A 24,710-nucleotide genomic window follows, 5' to 3' on the forward strand; every position below is an offset into this window, starting at 1 on the left:
TTTAGGGCTTCCCCCCCAAAAAGATATCCTTTAGTAAACCTGCTTTTACATGGTTTCCCAGAAGTCCTCTAATATTAATGAATATTTTCTCAATTACTTCATTCTAAAGACATGACGGTATTTTAGAATATTATCTTGAAACAAATTCAATATTTGGTACTTTTGGATATATATAGTAGTTTACTAATAGAATTCGTTTAGTTTAGTATTTTTTTAAGGGAGACAACACACTAATTATTTTTAGGAAATAACTTCATAATTCAAGTGTTTATTATCATTACAAGTAAGTATTTTAAAATTTACTTTTAAAAGCACTGCAAATTGACAAATAAGAAGGATAGGTGGGGGTAGACAAGTTCCACCACATATAAAACATATTTTAAAACATCCATTACTGAAACAGTACAGTTCTGCTGCTTAATTAACAGGCCAATCAAGGGAACATACAGAAAGCCTTAAAACAGTTGCATGTGACAGCAAAAACTGAGTATACTTCCAAGGTAGAGTTGCAAAGTATTGGGGAAAACATGACTACTCAATAGATAGCTTTGGCACAGCAAGATAGTTACCTGAAAAAATATATAGTTGAATCCACACCTCACATTTATAAACAGAATTAATTCCAAATGGCTCAAAGATTCAAATGTAAAAAAGAAAACCCCAAAAGTTAATAAAAGAAGTGTGATACAATTCTTTTGTCATCCTAACTTGTACTTGAAAGTAAAATCCTTTAGAAAAAGATAGATAAATCTGACTTTATAAAAACTAAACTTTTCTGTACAGGAAAGATCACTATAAAGAAAATTAAAATACAGTACAAATGACAAAAAGGACTAATTTCTCAAACAAGAATTTCTTAAAAATCAGGAAAGATCAAGAATAGGTAAAATCTAATGAGCAAAAAACAGACAATTACAAAAAAAGACAAATTTTACTTAAACATAAAAAATGCTTACCCTTGTTCATCATAAGAAAAATAAAAATTAAAACTATGAAGCGATACTATCTTCACTTAATGGATGGCAACAATTCTACAGTTTGATAACACTGACAAGGCTGGGGTGGAGGGTACAGGAGTAAACAAGCAATCAAACATGTTGGTGAGATTGTAAATAGCTCTCCCAGCGGAAAGTAATTTGGTGGTAGTTCTAATAACATCAACAATAACATCAGCTAATTCTTTTAGCTTTTCCTTTGTACCAGGCACTATTCTAAGCACTTATGTGTGTTACACATTTAGCCCTATGAGCTAGGTACTATTATTTCTTCTATTCTACAAACTGTGAAACCTGACCAAGGTTGCACAATTAATAATGAGCTATCAAAACTGAATAGTCTCTGGTTTAGCAATTTCAATTCTAGGTATTTATTCTACAGATCTACTGGTACATTCACAAAATAATACACGTACAAGGTTATTCACTGAAGCATTGTTTATAGTAGCAAAAGGTTAGAAATAAATGTTCACCAGTTGGAGTCAGATTAAATAAATTCTGGTACATCCATACATCAGAAGACCATGCAGCTGTAAAAGACCAATAACTGGAAGGATCACCAAGATATGTTATTATATTAATAAAGCAAACTATAGAAAACTTTATAGCATATTACTACATTCACTAAAAAGTAAAATCAGAATGTATATTTGAATTTGTGGTACATCCATAAAGAAACCTGGAAGGCTACAAAAGTAACTAACAACAGTACGTACTTGTAAAGTGGGTGGTGGGAATTGGGAAGATAGGATATGGGGATGGGAAGGAGACTTTTCATTAAATGTGTGTTTTAAAATTTATGAATTTTGAATCATGTGACTATATTACATATTTAAATAAATTATTTTGGTTTTTTTTTAAAGCAACATGCTCATTGCTTACATTAGAGATCAAGAAATATATTTTTGGGGACAAATGAAATGTTGACATTCCTAATGTTCTATAAATGAGCACTGGTGGCTGGAGATAACATTTGAAGGGACATATCATATAGGGACTAAAAATGAGGCACAGACACAGAGACTCTGAGCTCCTTTTTCCTGGTTGTTGAACTGTATGAGTATATAACCTCTTCCAATGAAAAGAGAGTCAGATGACTCAAAAGAAGTGTTGAAGATGCATGTGGGAGTGCAAAAGGTGATATTTCTACATTAATATATTATTTAATGTGTATATTAAAGAACCACATATTCATATATGTGTATGATCTTAAATGTGCATGAGTAAGTTAATCTAAATATCATAACTAAAAATTTGACACTGGACAAAAACCTTGTTTTTTGGTGTGGAATCTTCTTTGGGAAACTTGTGTCAGGGTGTCCTTACATTTGCATTTCTACATGTGACAGTGAAGACCACACCTGGCATATGTGCATGCGCCTTTCGTATCCTCATTAGTGGAATATGCAGAATGTGTCCAGCATTTTCCTGGTGTGACGGTCTGTGACAGATCTTTTAATGCATTAAAGATTTGTTCTGAATGCATTTCTTTGTCCTTTCTCTTATTCATTTTAGATTAAAAGCTTCTATATCAGAGGGTGCCAGCAGCAACAGAACCTGCCTCCTGGGAAGCACAGAACCTCTGCAAGTTTGTAGTTTATTTTGAAAATGCACCTGGTGATCACCAGGTGTTGGATCACCAGGTGCATTTTCAAAATATTCTTCCCCTCTTCCCCAGCCACACAGCTGCTGAGAACTACTGACATACATCATGCCTCCTTAATTCATTTCACATTTTCTTTTTTACTGAGAGATAAGCAAGGCAGGTCAATTTACTCTAAAATTCATACTATTAAAACTGCCAGTTCACTGTCACAGAACATTTCAAATCATCAATAATGTTCTGTGGCAGGAATGGCAAAAAGAATTTATCAGGCGTGCCAACTCTAACTGATCGGTATCAGTCATATGAAGCATGTTGATATGTATCTTTTCAGATGTCACCCTAGAATACAGTTTTTAAGTTACTGGCACAATTTCTGGAGTCCTGCTTCGAAAACCTCTACATGTGCAATATTGAGCCAGTAACTTTTATTTCTCTGTACCTCAGTTTTCACATTCGTAAAATGAAGAAAATTATAGTACCTACCTCACTGTATTGTGTGAGACTTAAATGAGACAATACATGCAGAGCATTTAGAACTCTGCCTGGCACATGGTAAGTGCTTAAAGAATGTTAGCTGTTATTATTGTCATCATCATCAATTAGTTTTAGCATAACATACTGATCTGGTTAAAATAAAATTCTATATAGTAATTCCTTGAAAGAAGGCAAAAATTTCAACTTTCCCAGATCACAACTCTACATGTTCTAAAGTGTTTCCAAGTTGCAATTCCCAATTTACTGTGAATTCTAAATATATATATATTTGGAAGCGATTGAAAAAAAAAGCACTAAATTCTTAAAATTCCTTTTTTGTTTTGATCTTAGTAGAATATAATTGTTATCTATCTTCGAAGTCTCACACCCTTCTAGGCTTCAAACCCACCTATCAGGAAAAGAAAAAAAGGGTAAGAGACCAGGGAGTATAGTGCCAGGTTATAGTTCTGGTTCTACTATTTAACTAACTGTATAACTGTGGACAAATCACTTAACCTTTCTTATCAAAATCTCCACCACTACCACCTTAGTTTATGCCGCCATCATCTCCTTCCTACTGCACTGGACTCAACAGTCTTTTTGTTTCCCATGCAGGAAACAGAGTGAGCACTTGAAAGCAACTGTCAGTTCTTCCTTTTCCCTTTCTCTTCTTGAGCAATTCAGTCCTAAAGCTTATTTGGTAATGCAGAGAAAGGCTGGGTGTCCATTCTGGTGGAGGAAGGAAGGCAACGTCATGGTGGCCCAGAGCAGGATATGAAGGCATTAGCAAGATGATGAGGTCTTCCCTGCAAAGAGTGGTCCAGAATGGGAAGTAACAGCACAAGCAGGGTGAGAAGGGTGTGTATTGCGTGTGGGCAGCATGGGGGAGCTGAGGCTATGGCACAGAAAACAGACTCCTAGAGTGGTAAAGAGGATGCTCTTGCATGGGTGTGGTCCAGTGCAGGGTGTGGAAACTTGAGTGGGGTGAGGAGTACCTCCACTTAGGAAAGAGCTATGAGCTCTTGAGCTATGCAAGATTGTTTGCAAACAGGGAATCAATCAAATAAATAAATATGTAAAGGATAATGGGAGCCTGTTTCTCACTGTCAGAAAGAGAACCACAAATATTGAAAGAAAGAAAACTAGAATGAACCCTCATGATATTGGATTTAAGTTGGAGGCACTGGTATGAAATTGTTATTTTTAATATTTATAAACAGACAAATCAATATAGATATAAAAATGTGTGATTATACATTATATTCCTATCTATATATCCATAGATATGTTTCCTATCTATGTCCACTCAGATCTTGGAATAATGTTACCTAAATAGCAATGAACATATCTAATGCCAAGATACTATATTCTAAACATAATTTTTTCCACTAAAACTTGTTAGGAAAATGGCTGTTAGGAAAATGGCTGATTCCAGGGCTGGAGTAAGAAAAATACAAGAGCCTAGAAAGTCTTGTTGTACCAGAAAGAAGTAAAGAATGATGGGAACATGTTAAAAGGAGGGAAAAAAAGACAGCTTGAAGATGGTCCTACTAGCCAAATTGGAGGCAATTTGTATATCAAAATACATAGTGATAGTAATGGACTAAAACCCACTGACTAAAATAGAAAAGCACATGCGCGCACGCACACACACACACACACACACATACACACACACACACACACAAATCAATTTAAAGTTTAGGGCTTCCCTGGTGGCGCAGTGGTTGAGAGTCCGCCTGCCGATGCAGGGGACACAGGTTCGTGGCCCGGTCCGGGAAGATCCCACATGCCGCGGAGCCTGCGCGTCCGGAGCCTGTGCTCCGCAACAGGGGAGGCCACAACAGTGAGAGGCCCGCGTACCGCATAAAAATAAATAAATAAATAAAGTTTAAAGTAAGGTAAGGAATGATATAATTATAGTCTCAGAGTAGCACCCCACAAAATGTTTTTTAATTACAAAGGGAAAGGAGTGATTTTACAGTGGAGAAGCTTGGCAGACATCACCTTAATCGAGTGAGATCAAAGAGTATATCGTTAATGGGACAAATAAAAATCATGTGCTACCTAACAGGTAGATTGCAGCATCACTTGAGTAATATTCCTGTCAGAGATTGACAGTTTAAATCTAATCATAAGGAAGTATCAAACAAGTTCATATTGGAGGTATTCTACACAATACCTGGCCTGCAATCTTCAGTGTAATGGTCATAAAAGTCAAGGAAAGATGAAAAACTATTCTAGACTGAAGGAGACATCTAACCATTGTCAAGAACATTACAGAACACTGGCAAAATCATTCAGGGGTCTGTGTGTTAGATAATAGTATTGTTTCAATCATAACTGATTGATACTGATAGTTGTATTATGGTTATATGGGAGAATGTCCTTGTTTGTAGGAAACATACACCTTTAAGGGTTCATGAGCATAAGGTTTGCAGTTTACTTTCCAATGGTTCAAGGAAAAGAAAAGATTTTTAAGTTGTATTTGCAACTTTTCTACAGATTTGTCACTTCAAGATTAAAAAAAAATTTTTAAGCCTATAATATACCAAATCAGAATTCTTCCCTGCTTGAACTCTTCAGTAGCTCCCCACAGCAACTAGGATGGAACCCATGGCCTACATGTTCTCAACTGCTTGCTCAGTCCTCACGCCCCAGCTGCTAACGAAGGGGTACTTCATTCCCTATACTCTAGCTACACCAGATATAACTAAAGCTCCTGGAACACAGGAAGCTAACTCCCATTTCAGAGCTTTGCACGGATTCTTCTTAGAACACTTGTGCCAGATTTGGGAATGGCTGCTGCTTATCAGCACTCAGCTCTCCTCTCAATGTCACCTCCTCAGAAAGGCCTTCTCTTCCCCTCCTGGTGTTCTCCATCACATTACCCTGTTTTATTTTCTTCATAGCACTAAGCACTATCTAAAATTATCAGAGTCATTTATTATTTTTTTCCTTTATTTTCAGTATCCCCCCCCCCACCACACACACACACTAGACCATAATTTCCTTGGGGATAGGGGCTATGTCAGTCTTGGTCACTGCAATGTCCCCACCATGAAGTGCTTAGATGGGGAGGGAACTCATAACTCTTGGCTGACTGACAAGCTAGGCCTCAATTTTCTTATCTACAAAAGTGGGAATAAAGTATGCCTAACGTGTAGTATTATTCATTGGATAGTAAACGTAAATTATTAAAACAGTGCCTGGCATACAACAGGTACTATACAGATGCCAACTGTGCTTCAGAAAGGAAAGCACTAGTTTGGGTCTAGAACCTCTTTGAAAGTTGAACGGAGCTTTGATTGGGGCATTTCCCCTTAAGTCTGCTCCGCTATTGACTAAGCTTTAGTAGAGAGAAAAAGTTTACTCTCCAAAACCCAGAAATATAATAAATCAAAATGCAGTTAATTTGGTGATATGGCACTGTACTAGAAGAAAAACTACTGGTTCTGTTCTTTGTAGAAATATAATTTTTTATTTTTAGAAGTACTATTTAAAAACGATTCATACTTTAAATAATGTTTTATGATACCATTACATGTTTTCCAATATATTAGCCTTTTATACTTTCTTCTTCTAACTTACCAAAATTTTTACTGACACAAGCTCTAGATTTATAAACATTAATTCATCTTCAAAAAAAGTTTCTTCAAAGTAAGCATTATTTCTGCCTGTTCGTGGATAAAGAAGACTTAATATGTCTGATTAAGGTCACAAGTTAAGTTAAAGTGAATCAAAGCCCTCTCCAGGCTTCTGACTCCCAGCGTGTTCCTGCTCTAAGCATAATCATATATTTATTGAGTGCCCAGGCAGGGCCAGGAGTGAAAGAGATATGTAAGACAGACCCTTAGGACACATTTCTTATTAACGAAAAGTCTAAATTAAAAGGAAATTGAATCTATTTTGAGTTTCTATATGGGAAAGCTGTTTAAACTATTATATCTATGGTAGGCAGAGCTCCACAAACCAAACCACAAATCCACAAGGACACTATAAGTAGAATTTCTTAAATCCTGAGAAGAAATGACTGGAATTTTAAACTACCCCTTTTACTTAACCATCTGTTACTTTTTCTGTTGCAGTCAAGACAGTGGGGAAAAAATGTTCCTAGAGAAAGACACAGAGCTTACAATCTTCCCCTAGAAAATCACCTACACCGATGTTACACTGCCTCTTTTCTTCAGTATTTCATTGTCTCCCCCCTGCCCCTGTCCACCCTCACCCACCACAAACGTACACAGGCCTTATTCATCAGGACTGTAAGTTTATGTGTTCCTTTTTCAAATCAGTAAGCCTTAATATGCAGTAACTTCCCCAAGCAAATTTCATGGGTAAAAATTTTGGAAGTAGTACAATTTTTTTCACCTCACCCACAAACATCTCCTGACTAATTTTCTGGGTAACAGTTAACACGAGTAATTTGGTGTTCAAGTTTGTGCTCACATCAGATATGCTGGCCTTGGAGGATTCTGAAAGAAATAACTAAAAAACACGTTTTTTGTGTCAAAAATACATTATAAAAATGTGTTGATCTTTGAAATTATTTGGAATATTTTACCTCTAGTCATTTATTAATTTGTTCCTTGTTCCATATTAGATTTAAGATGGCTTCCAAAATTATACTCTACAACTAGTTTAAAGGTATTAAGTGGATAAAGACATTAGCACAAAGGAAAATAAGAATAGGGGGATAACAAGGTAAAGCCAGGGGTGAGTCTGACACATAAAAGACATTTGCCAAATAGAAGTGGATCAGAATTGGGGTTCTCAACAGTCTAGAAACTAATGTAAAGAGTGGTATAAAGAGTGGGATAGGAACAGGTATAAAACCCAAGATGTGTACACGCTGGAAACAAGCTAATGGCTCAGGAGAAATTAAATCCCATTGTTGGTGCTGAGACATAAATGAAACTTTTCTCAGGGGTCCTCATAAAGGAAAACCAGAATGTAGTCTGTGCTGTTGATGCTTATCATAAGGGATTTATGGTTCTCTTCCTTAAAATGTCCCTTATTACAAATCAATGGTACAAATCAATGGTACAAATCAATGGTCCAAGCATTGTTTAGTTAAAATAATTGTTTAGAGTCCAAAACATAACTTTTTTTTTTTTTTTTTTCAGTACGTGGGCCTCTCACTGTTGTGGCCTCTCCCGTTGCGGAGCACAGGCTCCAGACGCGAAGGCTCAGCGGCCATGGCTCACGGGCCCAGCCGCTCTGCGACATGTGGGATCCTCCCGGACCGGGGCACGAACCCGTGTCCCCTGCATCAGCAGGTGGACTCTCAACCACTGCGCCACCAGGGAGGCCCCAAAACATAACTTTTTAATAGTCAGTGTAAATTCATATACATTTTAAATTATCTATTCAATTGCCTAAAGTGACCAGCTGGGGCAAGTGGGAGTGGTCACTTGTCAACTCAAGATAATTGATGCCTCTTTTTTTTTTTTTTTTAACAATGTGAAAGTCTAACAACCAGGATTACAGTTATCATTTCCAAACCTTAATCTAGAAAAATGAGACATCCAATATATACTTCAAATACAAAATATTTACAATCTAACACTGTTTAGGTACTGCGCTAACAGTTTTCATAGGCTGATTTAACAACACTCTAAGGAAGATATTACCCACAACTTTTATAGTTGAGGAAACTAAAGCAAGGAGAATGTAAGTAACTTGTCCCAAACTACAAAGGCACACAATACTGTAGCTGAAATTACATGCAACTCTGCAATTGGGTTTAAGACCTTATATTAAATACTTTTCAGATACTGCTCTACTTGCAATGCCATGAGACAAATAACAGAGGGAAAAAGTAACCTGGTAAAATCCCAAATAAAGACCTCCCCCGACAAAAAAAAATAAATAAAAATAAACACTCCAGGCTCAACAGACTTATCATAAGGTAGACACGATTTTTTGCTATTTAATCAAATATTATCCTTTACAAGTTTATATAAATAGCAGCACATGGATCTTTTTTCCAACCACCTGAATGAATGATGCCCTGAATGAGAGGTCTGACTGTGACGGTACGGAGGGAGAGGAATGCTAGGCACCGCCTGGATCTTTGTTCTGGGACGAGAGACTGCTGAGGGCTTTGTTGATTAAGCGTCACTCATTCATCCAGATCCCCACCCAGTGTTGTGTCTACAGCTCCAATACACAGGTACACTGTGTATGTGAGGCACATATTTATTAGCTGTTTACCCAAAATCCATTCTCCACTCTCCTTCTTACTACATGAAAGAGCTCCAGTTTTTTTAGGTATTTGCATCAGAAGGCAGTTTGTAGCTGATCCAAGTCCATTCTGATGGTCACATTCCCACTCCAAGCAACTGGCTTGATCCATGGACTTTTCAGGACTCTGGCCAATGAGATGTGAAGAAAAGTCTGCTGATACCTTCTAAGATAAACTGATAAAAGGAAACATACAAGAAGAAAGTCCTTTCTCCTTCCACTGAATAGCAGCATGTCCTTCACTGCTGTGTGAGTGTGTGTATATGTACATGTGTGTATCTGTGTGTGTGAGAAATACATATAGATGCAAACAGGCAAAAAAGAAGCAGAGAAATAAAAACAGATACTAGAAAATGAGGCACATAGAAAGGAATAAATTTGTTAAAAAGGGGAGAGGTGAGACAACAAATATCTGAGAAAACGTAGAGCCAACCTCTGCTGCCACCACACACAAAAAAGCTGTGTCAATATTATCATTTCTTTAAAGCTTAAAGAGAAGGCACTCTTGCTCTATACATCATTTAGTACACTATCAAGAACATTTGAAGATTAATAACCACAATTTCAGGATGGGAGTAAAAAACTGGTTCAAAAATAGCAACTCACACAGAGCAAGGACCAGATTAAATAAATTTGGTATCTGTTTGTATCTTCTGAATGTGGCTATATGCAAATCCAGACTATAATGATCTTATGAAAATGCATTTTTTATTTTTGTTCCCATAAATATACTGTTGAACAGCTATGGCATTATATCTAGATCCAACTCTCAGATTCCATGCACATATTGCTAAATGTCAAATGTATTCATATTCATTTATATTTGAATGCTGCTTTGAGTGGCAAACTATAAATCATCCATTCAAAAATAAAAATACAAATAAAATGGATATGCAGCATTATTTAGCACCACAGATGAACTTTATTTATCTTACAGTTAAACAGTGAAGTGAATAAGCATTTTCAAACAGAAGCTCTGACTCTGAAAACTTATAACTAAACTGCAAAAACTACAAGTTCCTCCAAGTATCTGAGTTTTCCTCAAAATCTGTTATTGTTATACCTTCATCTCCACAGACAGAAAATTCCTTACTTTGAATATCTACTTTATTGAATCTCTTCTTTATCAGAGCATCTAATGCTCAATCTCTCTTAAAATGTTTTATTATCTACAGTTACCTTAATTATTCTGTATCAAGCTGTTTTTATAAATACCTCATAAATGGAGAGGTGGTTAAAAAATTTGAATGACCCTAAATAAATCAGTTTAGTTCATCTTATTGGTCCAATTATTTACCACCAGCCGAAGCTATATAAATTCTCTTTCCTTCTCCTCACTAGCCATCCCTTCTTAGATTTTTATTGTTGGAATATGCCAAGGCTCAGTCCTATTAAGTCCTGGGACCTCTTTTTTTCATCCTTTAGTGACCTCAACAAATGTCATGGCTTTAAATACAACCTATCTGCTAACAACTCCCACATATATATCTCCGGCTGGATCCCTTCCCTGACCTCTGGATTTTTATGTTCATTTTCATACGTGACTCCCTACTCAGCACCTCACTTGGGTATCTGATGGGCACATCAACATTATACAATCAAATCTGATTTCTTCACCTTCTCCATGTTCTTCCCAAACCTGTTCTTCCCAAAGTCTTTGGCATCTCAATGCCAACACTTAACTTCTAGTTTCTCAGTTCAAAAACCTTGGTATAATCCTTGTTCACTCACAATTCATAGTCCACCAAATAGCAAACAGCTCTCTGTCTTCAAAATATCCTCAGAATCTGACCACTCCACACCACTTCTGCCCTGGTCCAAACTATGATGCCTCACTGGGGTTGGAAGAGCTAGTCTCCAGCTCTGGCCTTCTCCCAGTCCATACACACTCCACATAGACATTATATTTTGTCCTTCCCAAGCAGAGTAATTGATTTAGAACAATTCTGAACATGTCACTCCTCTGTTCAACTGTCGTCTTCCTATCTCGCTGAGACCAAATCTTATAAGGCTCTACATGATCTGACCCCTGGCGACCTCTCCGACCTCATTCCATTCCAGCAACACTGGTCTCCTTGCTTTTCGTGAAACATGCAGGCATACTTCCACTTTGCACTTACTGTCCCCACTGCCTGAAATTTCTTCTGCCGGGTATTCATGTAGTTCAAGACCTCACCTTTTTGGGTTTTACATAATCACCTTCTTGGTAAGACCTTTCCTAACCCCTAATTTTAAATTGCATTGCTCCCCAACACTACCTCTTCTCCACACTTATCACTATATGACAATACACTATAAGTTTCAGTTGTTGCTTACTGTCTCTATCACTAGAATATAAGACTCGTGAGGGCCTTTCTTGACCACTGTCTCCCTAGTGCTTAGAATAGCGTCTTTTATATGTTAGGTACCTAAAAACATTTGTTAAAAGGTTTTCGTTGAATACTTCTACCTTAAATGCCATCTCATCATGACATAAAGTTGCACATCTCCAATTTTCTTCTTCCTCTTATATGCTATAGTTCAATTTGTAAAGCCACAATCTGCTTTCCTTACAATCTAGAAATGTCAAGGGTCACTAAGAACTTGAAACAAGGGCCACCCTCATTCTTTAAGTGCTTCAGATTCTATCTTCCACCTACATCTCTCTCAAATTTCTCTGCTCTGCAACTCCACTACCACCTCTTCAGTTCAGGCTCTCGCTGAATCCACACAGTCCAAAGGAAAAAGCCCATATTCCTCATCCTGACAATTAAGGCTCCTTTCCCATCTGACTGCGGCCCATCTTTAAAACCACATCCCTCAATTCTCCTGTACCCTGCTCTCTACACATCAACCAGGGTTCCTCAGTTTAGCACATTTTTTTGAGCCTTTACTACTTTTCATAATATCCACTCACTAGTCTTCAAGCAACAATTACTTACTCATTCTACAGGACCCATCTCAAGTATTACTTCTGTAAAGCCATCAAAATAACAACAGCTAACAACCACTGAGTGCTTTCTATAATCCAAATAATTGACTTGCATTGTATCATTTGATCCTTAAACAAGCCTATTAGAAAGGTACTAACAATGTCCCACTTTATACATGATAAAATGAGGCTTAAAAATATTAGGAAGGGCTTCCCTGGTAGCGCAGTGGTTGAGGGTCCGCCTGCCGATGCAGGGGACACGGGTTTGTGCCCCGGTCCGGGAGGATCCCACATGCCGCGGAGCGGCTGGGCCCATGGGCCATGGCTACTGAGCCTGCGCGTCCGGAGCCTGTGCTCTGCAATGGGAGAGGCCGCAACAGTAAGGGGTCCACGTACCGCAATAAAAAAAAAAAAAATGTTAGGAAATGTGCCTTAAGACTTAATAAACAGATAAGCTAAGATTTGATCCCAGGTCTATCTAATTCCAAAGCCTAAATGACAAAACTCTAAATCAACAGCTGAACTGACCTTCAAATGAGTATTCTACAAGTCTTTACTGAGTTTAGGTCACTTCGAAACAATTGATTTTATTGTTGTGAGATAAGAAGTATAAACCACAAACTCTAAGAAGCAGCCACTTTACAGCTACCCAGATAATAAATCAAGGAATTCGCTATAAAACATTATTTTCCTTTGCAGGAAAACACATAATTTTTGTGGGCATGTTTGTGTGATAAGAAAAAAGTAATAATAATGTCATAATTGCCAATTGACAGATATACAAAGTTACAGGCACGGTAAAAGACAAGAGCCTTGTATTTGCATGCCACGTAGCCCACCTGATAAAAATCACCTGATATGTCTAACATGACCTCTGGAATGTTACATCAGTGCTCTACTTCTACCCAATAATTATAACTACACTAGTGTATGACCTTCTTGGTAGAGCTTCATTTCACTGACCTTTGCATTATGAGTTGCTTTGCCCAGTTTGCATATAACTTCCCACCCAAAGGTGACTTTGATGGAGCTTCTGAAGGTAGCCCCAGCAGGTCTCCATAGAAATGGCCCCAGGGTTGTCTCCAAAGTGCCCTGCTTGAGTTGCCATGGTAAACAACCAGGCTAGATTGCTCTATTCAGTTCTCTGCCAGGGTCTCCATGGTGACTGCAAAGGAGGGCTCCTTAGAAGGACCTCAAAAGGGCACGTTTCCATGGTGACCCTATCCTGCATATTTCTAAGCAACTTCCCTTCAGTTGTTCTGCAACCAACCAGAGCAGGTTCATTTTGAGAGTAACCCTGGAAGGTTGCTCCCAAAGATATCATCGTAACACACAGGTATTTGGAAGTGAGGTCTGTAATCAAATAAACTGCTTGAAAATGTAAATGGTACTATTCACAAATCATTAAATTAGTTCCTATGCATTTTAGGATCTGTTTTTGATGGGAAACAAAAAAATACTTTCTCTGTTTCAAACCTTAATAAAAATTATCTTACAGAATATAATGCAGATAAAGTTTCAAATTTCTCCAATCTTACAACATAGCAGCTAACTAGGTAAAAAATACTTTATAGTGGACATGTCTCACACACACACACACACACACACACACACACACACAAAATGAAATCCAAAATACAGATGGATCATCAGGTTATAATGAGATATCAAGGAAATTTTTATAGAGCAAAAGACAAAATATTTGCAAGTCAAATGAAAAGAAAAAATGTGTTTTTTAGTTGAGTTGGGAAAGCCTAGCCATATTTGGGCCTAAACTATTTTTTCCTGTGTTTTTGTGGTTGGAACAATCCCAACTACTCTTCCTTTCAATTTAAAATACGAATATAAGCCATTCTGAACAGATGCTTGGTTTTCAAGCCATTTTACTATTCTCCTGAAACTTTAAAATACTGTACTTTTCCTAGTATTTAGTCAAGGGCAATATTTTATCTAATCACAAATTTCAATATCCCACAAATTTAAATATCTTTAGAAATTATTTAACAAATAAAAACATTCTACAGTTACAATGATACAATTATAATTGTTGTACATGTGCTCACCCATCTCTGTTCATTCCAGTTGACTTTTTAAATTAAAAAAATATATATATGTACATATATGTGTGTGTATATATATAATATAAATATAATATATATAAATGTGTATATATATTTATCCCTTACTGTATTGAGAAGGTTAATCTTGGATTTCCTCTTTTTTCTCCTCATCTTGAGGTAAAAGCAAGAGCTCCCCCTCGACCACTAGTTCCATTTGTTCTACATTTTCTGTTAGTCTCTCTCACAGATTCCATTCTCCTACTCTGTCCACAGCAGCCCACCACTCCCCACTCACACTCCATGCAGGAGAATAAATTTGAGTTTGAAAAATAAGCAGAGTTAAGAAAGGTGAGGATAATTCATAATCACGTTTTAGTGAAATCTCAACATTTTACACAAAGTCTGATTTTGTAGAGACTTATTGCTTCAAATGTTCAATATGTTTTTATGAAGCCAAGCAATCACTGCAAGTTTCATTCATTCACAATATTTATTGAGTGACCACCATGTACCAGGCACTGTTCTCTGGGCTGAGAATACTTCAGGAAATAATTAAAAAATTCCTACCCTCAAGGTATTTAGATTATGGACAGGGAGAGAAAGAGAAAGATAATACAAAGAAAACCAGTAAGAATTTCATCTTTTGTGTTAGAAAATTATTAAAGCTAGAGAGAAAATTAAAGAAGGGAGGATGGAGGTTAGCTCCCAAGCCAAGTTGGGATGGGCAGCAATAATACTATGGATTAACGGGGGACGGGGGGGTTGGGGGCTGGGGGGGTGTTTCAAGGACTCCCCCATTCACCGACATAAGTGTACTCTAAACCCTTAAATTAAAAATAAAATTAGGAAAGTCTCTTTCATAGAAAATGTAATAAAAGTTAAAGTAATGAGTGATTTCTCCAACTTTTATACTTGCTCTCTGAGAGGCAGCATGGTCTGAGGGAGGCAAGTGATACTCTTACCTCCAGTCCTACTTCTGTTTCAAGAACTATATAAATTTGGGCAAGTTACTCTACGTTTCAAGCCTCTTCCTCTGTTTTAAAATGATAACAATTCTGATCTGATAGTATCATGACAACATGCAAAGACAAGAAAATATAAATGCTAAACTATTGTGCGTGAAAATATAATGTCTGATATTTGCTTTAGAGTACTTCAGAAAAAACAAAAAGTGAGAAATAGGTGAAAAAAACTGGGCAAAATGCTGGGAATTAATGAAGCCCAGTGGTGGGTAAATGAGTTCATTATATTATTAGATCATTTTTTATGTTTGAAAATTTCCATGAAAAAAGTATTTTAAGAAAAGGATTAAACTTGAAAATGAAGATACTTCCTTTGTAAAGATTTTTACAATAACTAGAAAAATATGTATAGGAACACCAACTTACCTTGTACAAATTTCTTATAAAACTAGTAAAAAGTAGATTTATTTACTGAGTACTTACTAACCTTCTGGAACAATGTTAGGTACTTTTTTCCATACTTTCTGAATTCAAGCACTCTAATTTAAAAAAAATTAACTTCATACTTTACTCATTGTAAGAAAAAATATAAGACAGAAAGGCAGAAAAGCATTGTAAGCTTACAGACTCCCCTGGTACTCAATGTATAATCGATTTTTGGAAGAAATTTTAGTATCATTTACTGAATGCTTAAAAAAAAAGCACGTAATAGAGCTAATACAAATTTTAGACAATCAATTCTACGTGATTATAACAAGAAATTTAAAAACTTACCAGATCAGTATCTGCCTTTTTAGAGGTCAAAGCTTCAACTTTGGAATCCAGTTCTGCCTGTATTTGATCTCTTCTTTTCATGACACCCTTCATATTAAAACACAGGAATGAAACAGGTTGTATAGTTTTAATAATCTTTGTATAACAAAAATATACATTTGAGAATATAAATACCATCTCTTCCCCAAGCCATCAGTCATCTAGGGGTGTAATGACTTAAAAAAAAATTAATCTCTAAAAGCTAAACTGATAGCAAGTATTTAAAGGAAACTTTTTCATAATCTTTTATTAGTTTTCCCAATGTACACCTTACTGGTTTAAGTACTTTATGTACAAAAGACATGTTTTGATGGTGCACTCTAGGCATGTACAGTTCTTCAAAAAGAGCAAAGAACTAAAAAAGTCAACAGGAGCACTGAAAATACGTGCTATGGTGTAAACTGGTTGCAGTTGGGAGGGCACATGGGCTACACATCTGAAAGTATCTACAATCAGCCCTCTTATTGGACTCCAAAGGCATAGTTAATCAAAGTCAATTACAGTGGGGAATCAAAATTGAAGTGTGCATTCACATCTTAAGATTTTATTTTAGCTTAAAATATGTAAGTATTAACCGATTAGCCAAGACTGAGGAGAAAGCATGGCATCTGCTCTGAGAGGAGTTCCATCTTGGTTTCTTGAATAACCATGATTTCACGTTTCAGTTAATACACCCTGGTGAAGGAATTGGAGTGCAGAATTCATCTACATCTTTTATAATGTTTTCTAGTCTTTTTCAATGTCTTTCCCTTGGTGACTCACTTTTCTTCCAAGACAGTCTTTGTAGACACCAAGATTCTTTTTATTTGTACTCATCTTTCACTGGTTTCCATAGTATTAATTAAATAATGAAATCGTAATAATGAACACAAGTGGCCTAAACAGTTCAAGGCAAAAATAAAACTAACTCTGGGTAAGCAAACAGCTCAGCCAGGGAGAGCAGAGTTGCAGGACATATAAGAGAAGGGCCTTAGTGAAGTACAGGTCTTTTGGGTATTTTCAGAGGAAGGGAAGAACCTTAACCACAAATCAGTTAAATGGAACCAGATAAGCTGGCTCTACAGTATTTGAGAGAATATTGAGAGGCATTAAGGATAAAAATCATCCTGAAAATGACTCACCCTGGTTTTGTGCCTGGTGGAATCAATCTTAAAACGTTCAAAAGAGATGAACATTTCTCTTGTTTTCAAAAAAATGAATAGAAAATTCAACTAATTATCACAAATTCTTTTATATTTACTTCAATGTTTAATGGCCATTAATGTCAGGAACCCCTTCCTTTCTCTAACCCAAATGACACATACTATAATTTAGTCCCATTAATTTTATGTATGTTTCCATAAATATGAAATATTGTGCTTCATATAGATAGAAATATTTTAAGTAAGAGGTGACTTCAGAAGACAACTAGTAAAAACTGCACAAATTTAGTCAAGGCATGTATTTTTCATTATTTTAGCTCACATTGAAGAAAATATTCCAATATAAAACAGAAGCACAACTTCAATATAAGTGCTATTGATTATACCCTAGGAACCTACAAAATAATACAATCAAATGAGGACCTATAAAATAATTCAATTCCGGTTGCTATTATAATTTTTCCACACCTTTAGTAATACAGGACTTAAATTGCATAATTTCCATCCCGATATAAAGAGCAAAACATCTAATTAAGGGAAAAGAATATAATATTTTTAATGATAAAAATCAGATCTCTTTGAACAGCCACACAAGAGAGATCAATAATGAAGTAAACCAATGGAATGTAGCCAAGGAAATTGATGGAGGCAAGGAGGAAGCACCTCAGCAGTGAAACATTAGAGGACTTTGGGAAGCAGGGAGGGTGTGTTTATGGGAGGATCACAACAAAGTCAAGTAACAGCAGAAATCCGAAATACCTACAAAATATTTAATGATTCTGTGAAAGGAAAACCTAAACATGATAAATACGAAAGAGGCAGATATCATGCCGAAAGGCTAAGAGAACTTTTCTTAACAAGACAAAGTAAAAAAAATTTTTTAAGCCTCCCAAATCAAGAGTACATGAATACAGAAACCAGACATGGGTTCAAGTCTAAATGGCAGAAAAAATGGACTATAACTGAATGCAAGCTGACTCCTTCCCCCACTGTCACCCTACAACACCAGAAAGCTGAGGGTATCAGTTCAACTGTGCAAGGTATTGTGAGCAGAGAATAATACTGGATGAAAAACATTAGCTTTGCAGATAGCATTGCTAAATCCAAAATACCTGGAAACCTTAACTTGAACTGAGGAGGTTAAATGCAAAACTCTGATATAAGAGGAATAAAAGCCTTTTCAAATAGTGAAAGAAACATGTTAATTTGAAGGATCTCTTTTCAGAAGCACCCAGAAGACAGAACAAACATCAAGATCCTACTCAAGTACTTTCTACATAATGATACTAAATATATTGCTAAATCAAATGTACCTAGAAGCAAGAAAGCAACTCTTTCATGAAAAGAAATTTCTCAAGTGCTGAAAAATTTTAAAGTAAAATTTTAAAAGGCTGGAAAAACTAACCATACTCCCTATGTAAATCTTGACTGAGGATGCTTCAAATCTATCTTATAAACTGTTGTTGCTACTGTTGAAAATTCCTGTCTTTTATTAACATATTCTTCCACTCATCAATTCATTCATGCAGTGAACAAATATTTATGAGTATCTACACGCAAAGCATCCTTCTAGGATGGGAAGATAGTGGTGAACAAAAAGAAATAGAAACTGCCTTTATAAAGCATATAATCAGGTCAGGAACTAAGGTAGAAGTAGAATTAGGTGTTCTTACCATTAACATTTCGCTATAAAGCACATACTCATGTACGACAGGAAGCAGGGCCTCTGAGAGTCCAGACATCCGTTTTTCAGTGGCCTTACAGCATCTGTCAATGCAGCTTGCAACACCTTTTAGAGTATCAGCCAGATCTTCTTCTGATGCTGACCACAGAATATGAATTGGGCCATATTCTTTCATTTCATCAAAATATTCTAAAAAAACAATAAGTTCTTCAATTTACAGGAGTTTTCAAAATCCCTGTATTACAGACAATAAGAAAGGACCTTATTTTCTCATTGTGCACATGTTCTTGTACATGAACATAAGAATATGGATATCATCTTTCATTAAATTGACCTGTCATCCCAATCTGCTCAACTGGTCCTTGAATGAAAACTTTCCAAGTGTAATCGATAACATGCTTTTTCATTCCCAAAAGTGTCCTGGCTTGGGAGATAAATTATACGATCACTGTATCTATCACAGACTTCTGCCTACCAAACAAACTATACCTGAATACCTCATAGGCAACGTGACCTAAACAAAACATGTCTTCTTTTTCCTCTTATCCTGTTTATATATCCTCTTAATGGTAATTGCTTCCAAAAAATGTGGGGTCATCCTAGACCCTAGACTCACACCTGCACAGAGCCAGTCAGCAATTCCAATATTTCTAAATCTCTATCTATCTATCTATCTATCTATCTAACCATCCATCCATTTACCCACCCACTTACCTACCCACCCACCCACCTCTCCTCACTTCCACTGTCATCAGCACCTCTAACCTGCACTACTGCAAGGGACTTCTAACAATTCTCCCTCTTTCAATTTTTGTCACAGTATGTGAACAGTGAAGTTTCTTAGCTGAATTAGAAAGTCCTTTATGATCAGTCCCTACCTTGCCTCTCCAGGTCTAACTCCTCAGATTCTCCCCCAAAGATATTTTAATTCAAGCCAAAATAACTGCTCATTCATGAATATCTCATGATTTTTCCTAACTTAAACAATGCATGTATCTTTTAGTCTTGCCCTCTACCATTTCTATCATCTGACAAACTACTTCTAATCCTTTAAGTCCTAACACAAACAAATCTCTTCTGTTTCTGTTCCAAAGACTTCTTAGATGCTTTGTCCTCAATGAGTCTATTATAATTTTATACTTCTATTAAAGCCTATCATAATTTAATACTTCTATTATCCCACTTTACTATAACTGCTTGCATAACTCACACACGCCTAGGCCATATGCTCCAAGACTCAACTGGGCAGGGTCTTATTATTTTTTTAATCTCAAAGCCTAATACATAATATATTCAATATATATTTACATATCAATGAAAGAATGAATAACAAAAGACTATTCAATGCTTGATAAGCCAAAAATTTATCCAAAAATTTGGATTTCATTTTAAAATCTTAATGTTTTTATATGTTTGCTTTCACACTATCAACTTTTAATGACAGACGGCTTTTTATTGTAGAGAATGCATGAGTAGTGAGTGTTTTTGGTTTAATATCCATATAAATACAATTAAATTCTCTATATTTAATCATCTTACTAGTCACTGGGGTTAGTTGAAATATGTCATATTGCTCTAAATTAAACTTTTTACTAAACTATTAAAATTTCAAAAGTGTATATGATCAAGTAAACTAAAAAAGACTTTAAAAATTAAAAAAAACAGAAATATTAGTTGTCACCTAAGGAAGATATTCGGTTTAATGACCACTAGAGCCCTTCCAAATTGCATCCTGCTGATCTAGGCCTATCTTTTATTTTAAATAATCACCAAACTAAACTAATATTTCTAGAAAATATTCTACTTTATTTCTTTTCTCAATTTGTGTATATATCAAAGTGTGTCATTAACCCCGTGTAGTATTTATTTTTATATAGAGAGCTTCCCTGAAATTCTAAAACTGTGCTTATACAGCACTCAAATCGCATCTGTATGCAAACACTTAATGAGCTGCACTGTAATTTGTCCATTAATATATCTGTTTCCCCAACTAAACTGTGAGCTCAAGGACAGGTACTATCTTAACCCTCCCTCAATCTTTAGCACAAAGCAGCAGCACAACATGTGGTCAATACAAATTTGCCTAATAAATTGGGGAACACAAAACAAAATCACAGAAAAAAACTGAATAAAAGTAAATCATAAGAGAAATGACTCGTTGTGATCATAAAATTCTTTATGATTTAAATATGAATGAAACACCCTATATAGCTTAGACTCCCAGAACTACCAAAAAAAAAATCTATCATTTTGAATGAAATCTTGACAAGTGGGCTTCACATTCGAAAGACCAAGAAATCCCTCAAGTTTGGGTCAGTGTGCATTCACTCCTTGAAAATGAGAGCTCAGATTTATAAAGTCTACCACAAAACCCACTTTTCGTTTTGAGCATTTCACAAATATTAGAGTATATCAAAGATTTTAAAACTAGTCCCTTGTGCTGGCAAATATAAAGCATATTGATATTCTACAGAAATCTTAAGTGTCAAGAGTTTCCAAGCACCTCTTTGAATTGCTATACAACTTAACTATGCATCAAGAATCTACTTAATAGAATTGGAATCACAGAACCTAGTTAAAACAACTGGCTTCTTGACATTTAAAAAAAATGACAAATGGTAAATACAAAGGCAGACCAAGAGGCATAAAACAAATTATTAAACTATATTTAGTCACCACAATGACCTCACCAAGTCAATACATAGGAAAGGAAGTTAGAGAAAAGGCAATACACACTCAGATATAACAATTTTTTCTATATCTCTTTTAATAACCAATCAATTCTTGATAAAGCAGATTTTCATACCACCAAATCTTATGTTTATTCATTTATTTTTTCAATCATTGAATAGATTTTAATTGAGCATCTACAATGTGTTAGGCGCTATCTAGATACCAGAAATAAATCAATCCTTTTCCCTTTTTGTCCTGATGGAACTTACAGTTTAATGTGGGACATGGACAATAAAGAAATAAACCATCAATGTAGGGACTTTAAGTAGTTCATCTCTAAAACTGATTTATATTAGGAAATATATTTTCTGAATTAGTCATCTATTTTTAATGTAGGTAAATACAATCAGAAAATTAGCAAAAACTCATAGAATTAGAAAAAATCATAATGGAATAAATTATTATTTTTTAGTATTTATTTATTTGTTTGGCTGCATTGGGTCTTAGTTGCGGCATGCAGGATCTTTAGTTGCAGAATCTTGAGTTGCCGCATGTGGGATCTGATTCCCTGACCAGGGATTGAACCCAGGACCCCTGCATTGGGAGCGTGGAGTGTTAGCCACTAGACCACCAGGGAAGTTCCATCATGGAATAAATTCTAACTTGAAAATAGGAAACAGGACCTATTTTCCCACATATAAATCTCTGCCATTGGTTGGACAGGCCTAATGAGTACTTGTCCCCCCATACAAAAATCACTAGAAACTGTGAAAACCCTGTTTCCTGACACATCCCTTCTTTGATTAAAACTATAGCTTATGTTGAACATTTGAGACCAACTACATCCAAAATATTAAGCTCTTTATCACTATTATCTATAAATGAGAACAGGACAGCTAGTGATTAATTAAAGCAAATGGAAACCGGCCATGACTACATTCAAAATCATTTAGGAATCAGAAATTTTCACAATGGATCTGGGAATAAACCACACTTTGAAGGTGAAATTCTAACTTAATGTTGTGTGATTCCTCTGTAAGGAGCTTGGAAGTCGCCACTGGTCTTAACAAGAAAAATGCCGAGCAGACTGAAAAGCCAACATTTTTTTGGATCTGTGAGAGAGGGGAGGACACAGTACAAACCACTGCCTGCAAGACTGAAAAGACAGACACATGGATACAAGGAATCTTGTCTTCCTGGAGCAGACTCAAGAGGGGAAATCACTTCTGCAACCAGTGCCGGGGGGTAGGGAGACTGAAACTGTCAATGATGAATTGCTGGAGGCTCAGTGTGGACAATTCAAAGAGTTAAAAACTCCAGAGGAACCCAGTCACGAGGGGACCCCACAATGTTGTGAGATTTACCCGCAAAAGCTTACACAGTAAATATCAGATAAAAACTACTTCTGCTTCCTGCAGGGGGTGGGAAAATGAACCATTTTGAAATAGCCTTCTCAATAGCCATGAGGGCCTGCCCTCATGGGAAACTAGTTAACCAGAGCATAACCTGCTGGGGTATTATCAGAACCTAACTGACCTGGAAGGGAAATACCCAACTTGAGCCCACTCTGCCCATCCTGATCCAACTAAGAGGGGGAAGAAAAAAAACTGAACTTTTGTGAAGCTCACGGTCCAGAGGCACAGACTCACTAAAGGACTGAGACCTAATCACAGGCCTCTAGAATACTTCCTCTCCCCGACACCTCACTGCCACATTACTAAAGGTCTGTTTACTTTTATGAGTACATCATGTCCGGCTACCAATAAAAAAATTACAAGACATAGCAAAAGGCAAAAAACACAATTTGAAGAGAGAGCAAGCATCAGAACCAGATGTGGTAGAGATGTTGGAATTATCAGACCAGGATTTTAAAACAACCCATTAATATGTTAAGGGCTCTAATAGATAAAGTAAACAGCATGCAATAACAGACAGGCACTGTAAGCAGAGACAGAAATACTAAAAATGACCAAAAAGAAATGCTAAGTTGATGTTGCCTTACCACACCAGCAAATGTAAAGATCCATCAGAAATCAAACAACTTCGAAATCACATTTCAGTGATTCTACATACCCCTTTCTTCCTTGTAAATTCTCTGAGATATTTTATCTATCAAATTTATTTTCTGGCTAAATATTTCAATAAAGTTATTCATTTCCATGAACTCCTCGGGGCGGCTTTTAACTCCTCTCATTGATAATGCAACCGCTCTGACCGTCTGCCCCATCCTGCTGAGTAATCCAGGCCCTTGCTTCTTGTGAGAAGAGAGTTCCTAGACAAAAAAATAAAATATTCGTGATGAAGCAGACAATGATATTCCAAGTCCCAACAACAAAAAAGAAATCTAATTAGAAGAATAAAATAAAGATAATAAAAATGTTTCATATACGTCTTTTTTTTTTTCACGTTAATTTGAAGCAGATGAGTTTAGGGTACAGTTCTTTCTCTAAATCTCAGTCTCCTTGATAACATTCCTTTTCAAAGAGCTCATATAAAATATGTTTCCTCAGAGCATGGATCTTTCAAAGAACAAGGTTTAACAGAAGGAATCGCACTTAAGGAGATTACTGGAGAAGATAAGAAGGATGATATGAGATGAAATCCATATTTTATAACAGGAATTTAATAGAAAAATGATTGAGAAAAAGATTTCTTAGGGTCTAACTGTAACTACTCCCTGGGAAAAAATTGGAAAACTTCATTAATTCTTTAGTTATAATAATAGCTAGCATTTATTAAGAGCTTAATGTTGCAGGCACTATACCTGCATTCTTATATACATAACTCATAATAACACTATGAAGTAGGTTCTATTATTATCCTCATTGTACAGAAGAAAATAGAAGCAAAGGAAGGTTTGCTCAAGTTCCAAGAGCAATGAATTAGTGGATAAGGATTGGAGCCCTGGCAGTCTGACCCTAGGGGCTTCACTGCTAAGCACTAACCCGCTTTGTCTACTTAAAGTCACTAGAATAATTGGTAAACAGATACTCCCTGACCATAGCTCTGCAACTAACTTAACTGGATAAACTGTGACACTATCTCCATTGGCTGACTGTCTTTGGAGAAAGATTTTTAATAAAATATATAACTAGCTGTTTCTAATTCTAGTTAACTTAGGAGGGTCAGCTACAGACTTGCAAA

At 36.1% G+C, this 24,710-nt stretch overlaps 1 protein-coding gene across 7 annotated transcripts in view; it reads right to left on the reverse strand.

Annotated features, from left to right (window-relative positions):
• Nucleotides 1–24,710, reverse strand: part of SNX7 (sorting nexin 7) — a 98,558-nt gene that overhangs the window by 34,604 nt on the left and 39,244 nt on the right. For all 7 annotated transcript variants that reach the window (XR_003794559.1, XM_029230034.1, XM_029230029.1 and 4 more), the window contains 3 exons: nt 23,640–23,838; nt 18,883–19,082; nt 16,029–16,115 (listed from right to left, as the gene is read on the reverse strand). Coding sequence is in view for 6 of the 7 variants with exons in the window: in XM_029230034.1 (XP_029085867.1) it covers nt 16,029–16,115; nt 18,883–19,082; nt 23,640–23,838 (486 nt within the window). In the remaining variant the exon portion in view is untranslated. The remainder of the gene's footprint in view (nt 1–16,028; nt 16,116–18,882; nt 19,083–23,639; nt 23,839–24,710) is intronic.

The sequence above is a fragment of the Monodon monoceros genome, unplaced genomic scaffold (assembly GCF_005190385.1).
Source record: "Monodon monoceros isolate NGI ecotype Baffin Bay Population unplaced genomic scaffold, NGI_Narwhal_1 Super_Scaffold_18, whole genome shotgun sequence".
Lineage (NCBI taxonomy): Eukaryota > Metazoa > Chordata > Mammalia > Artiodactyla > Monodontidae > Monodon > Monodon monoceros.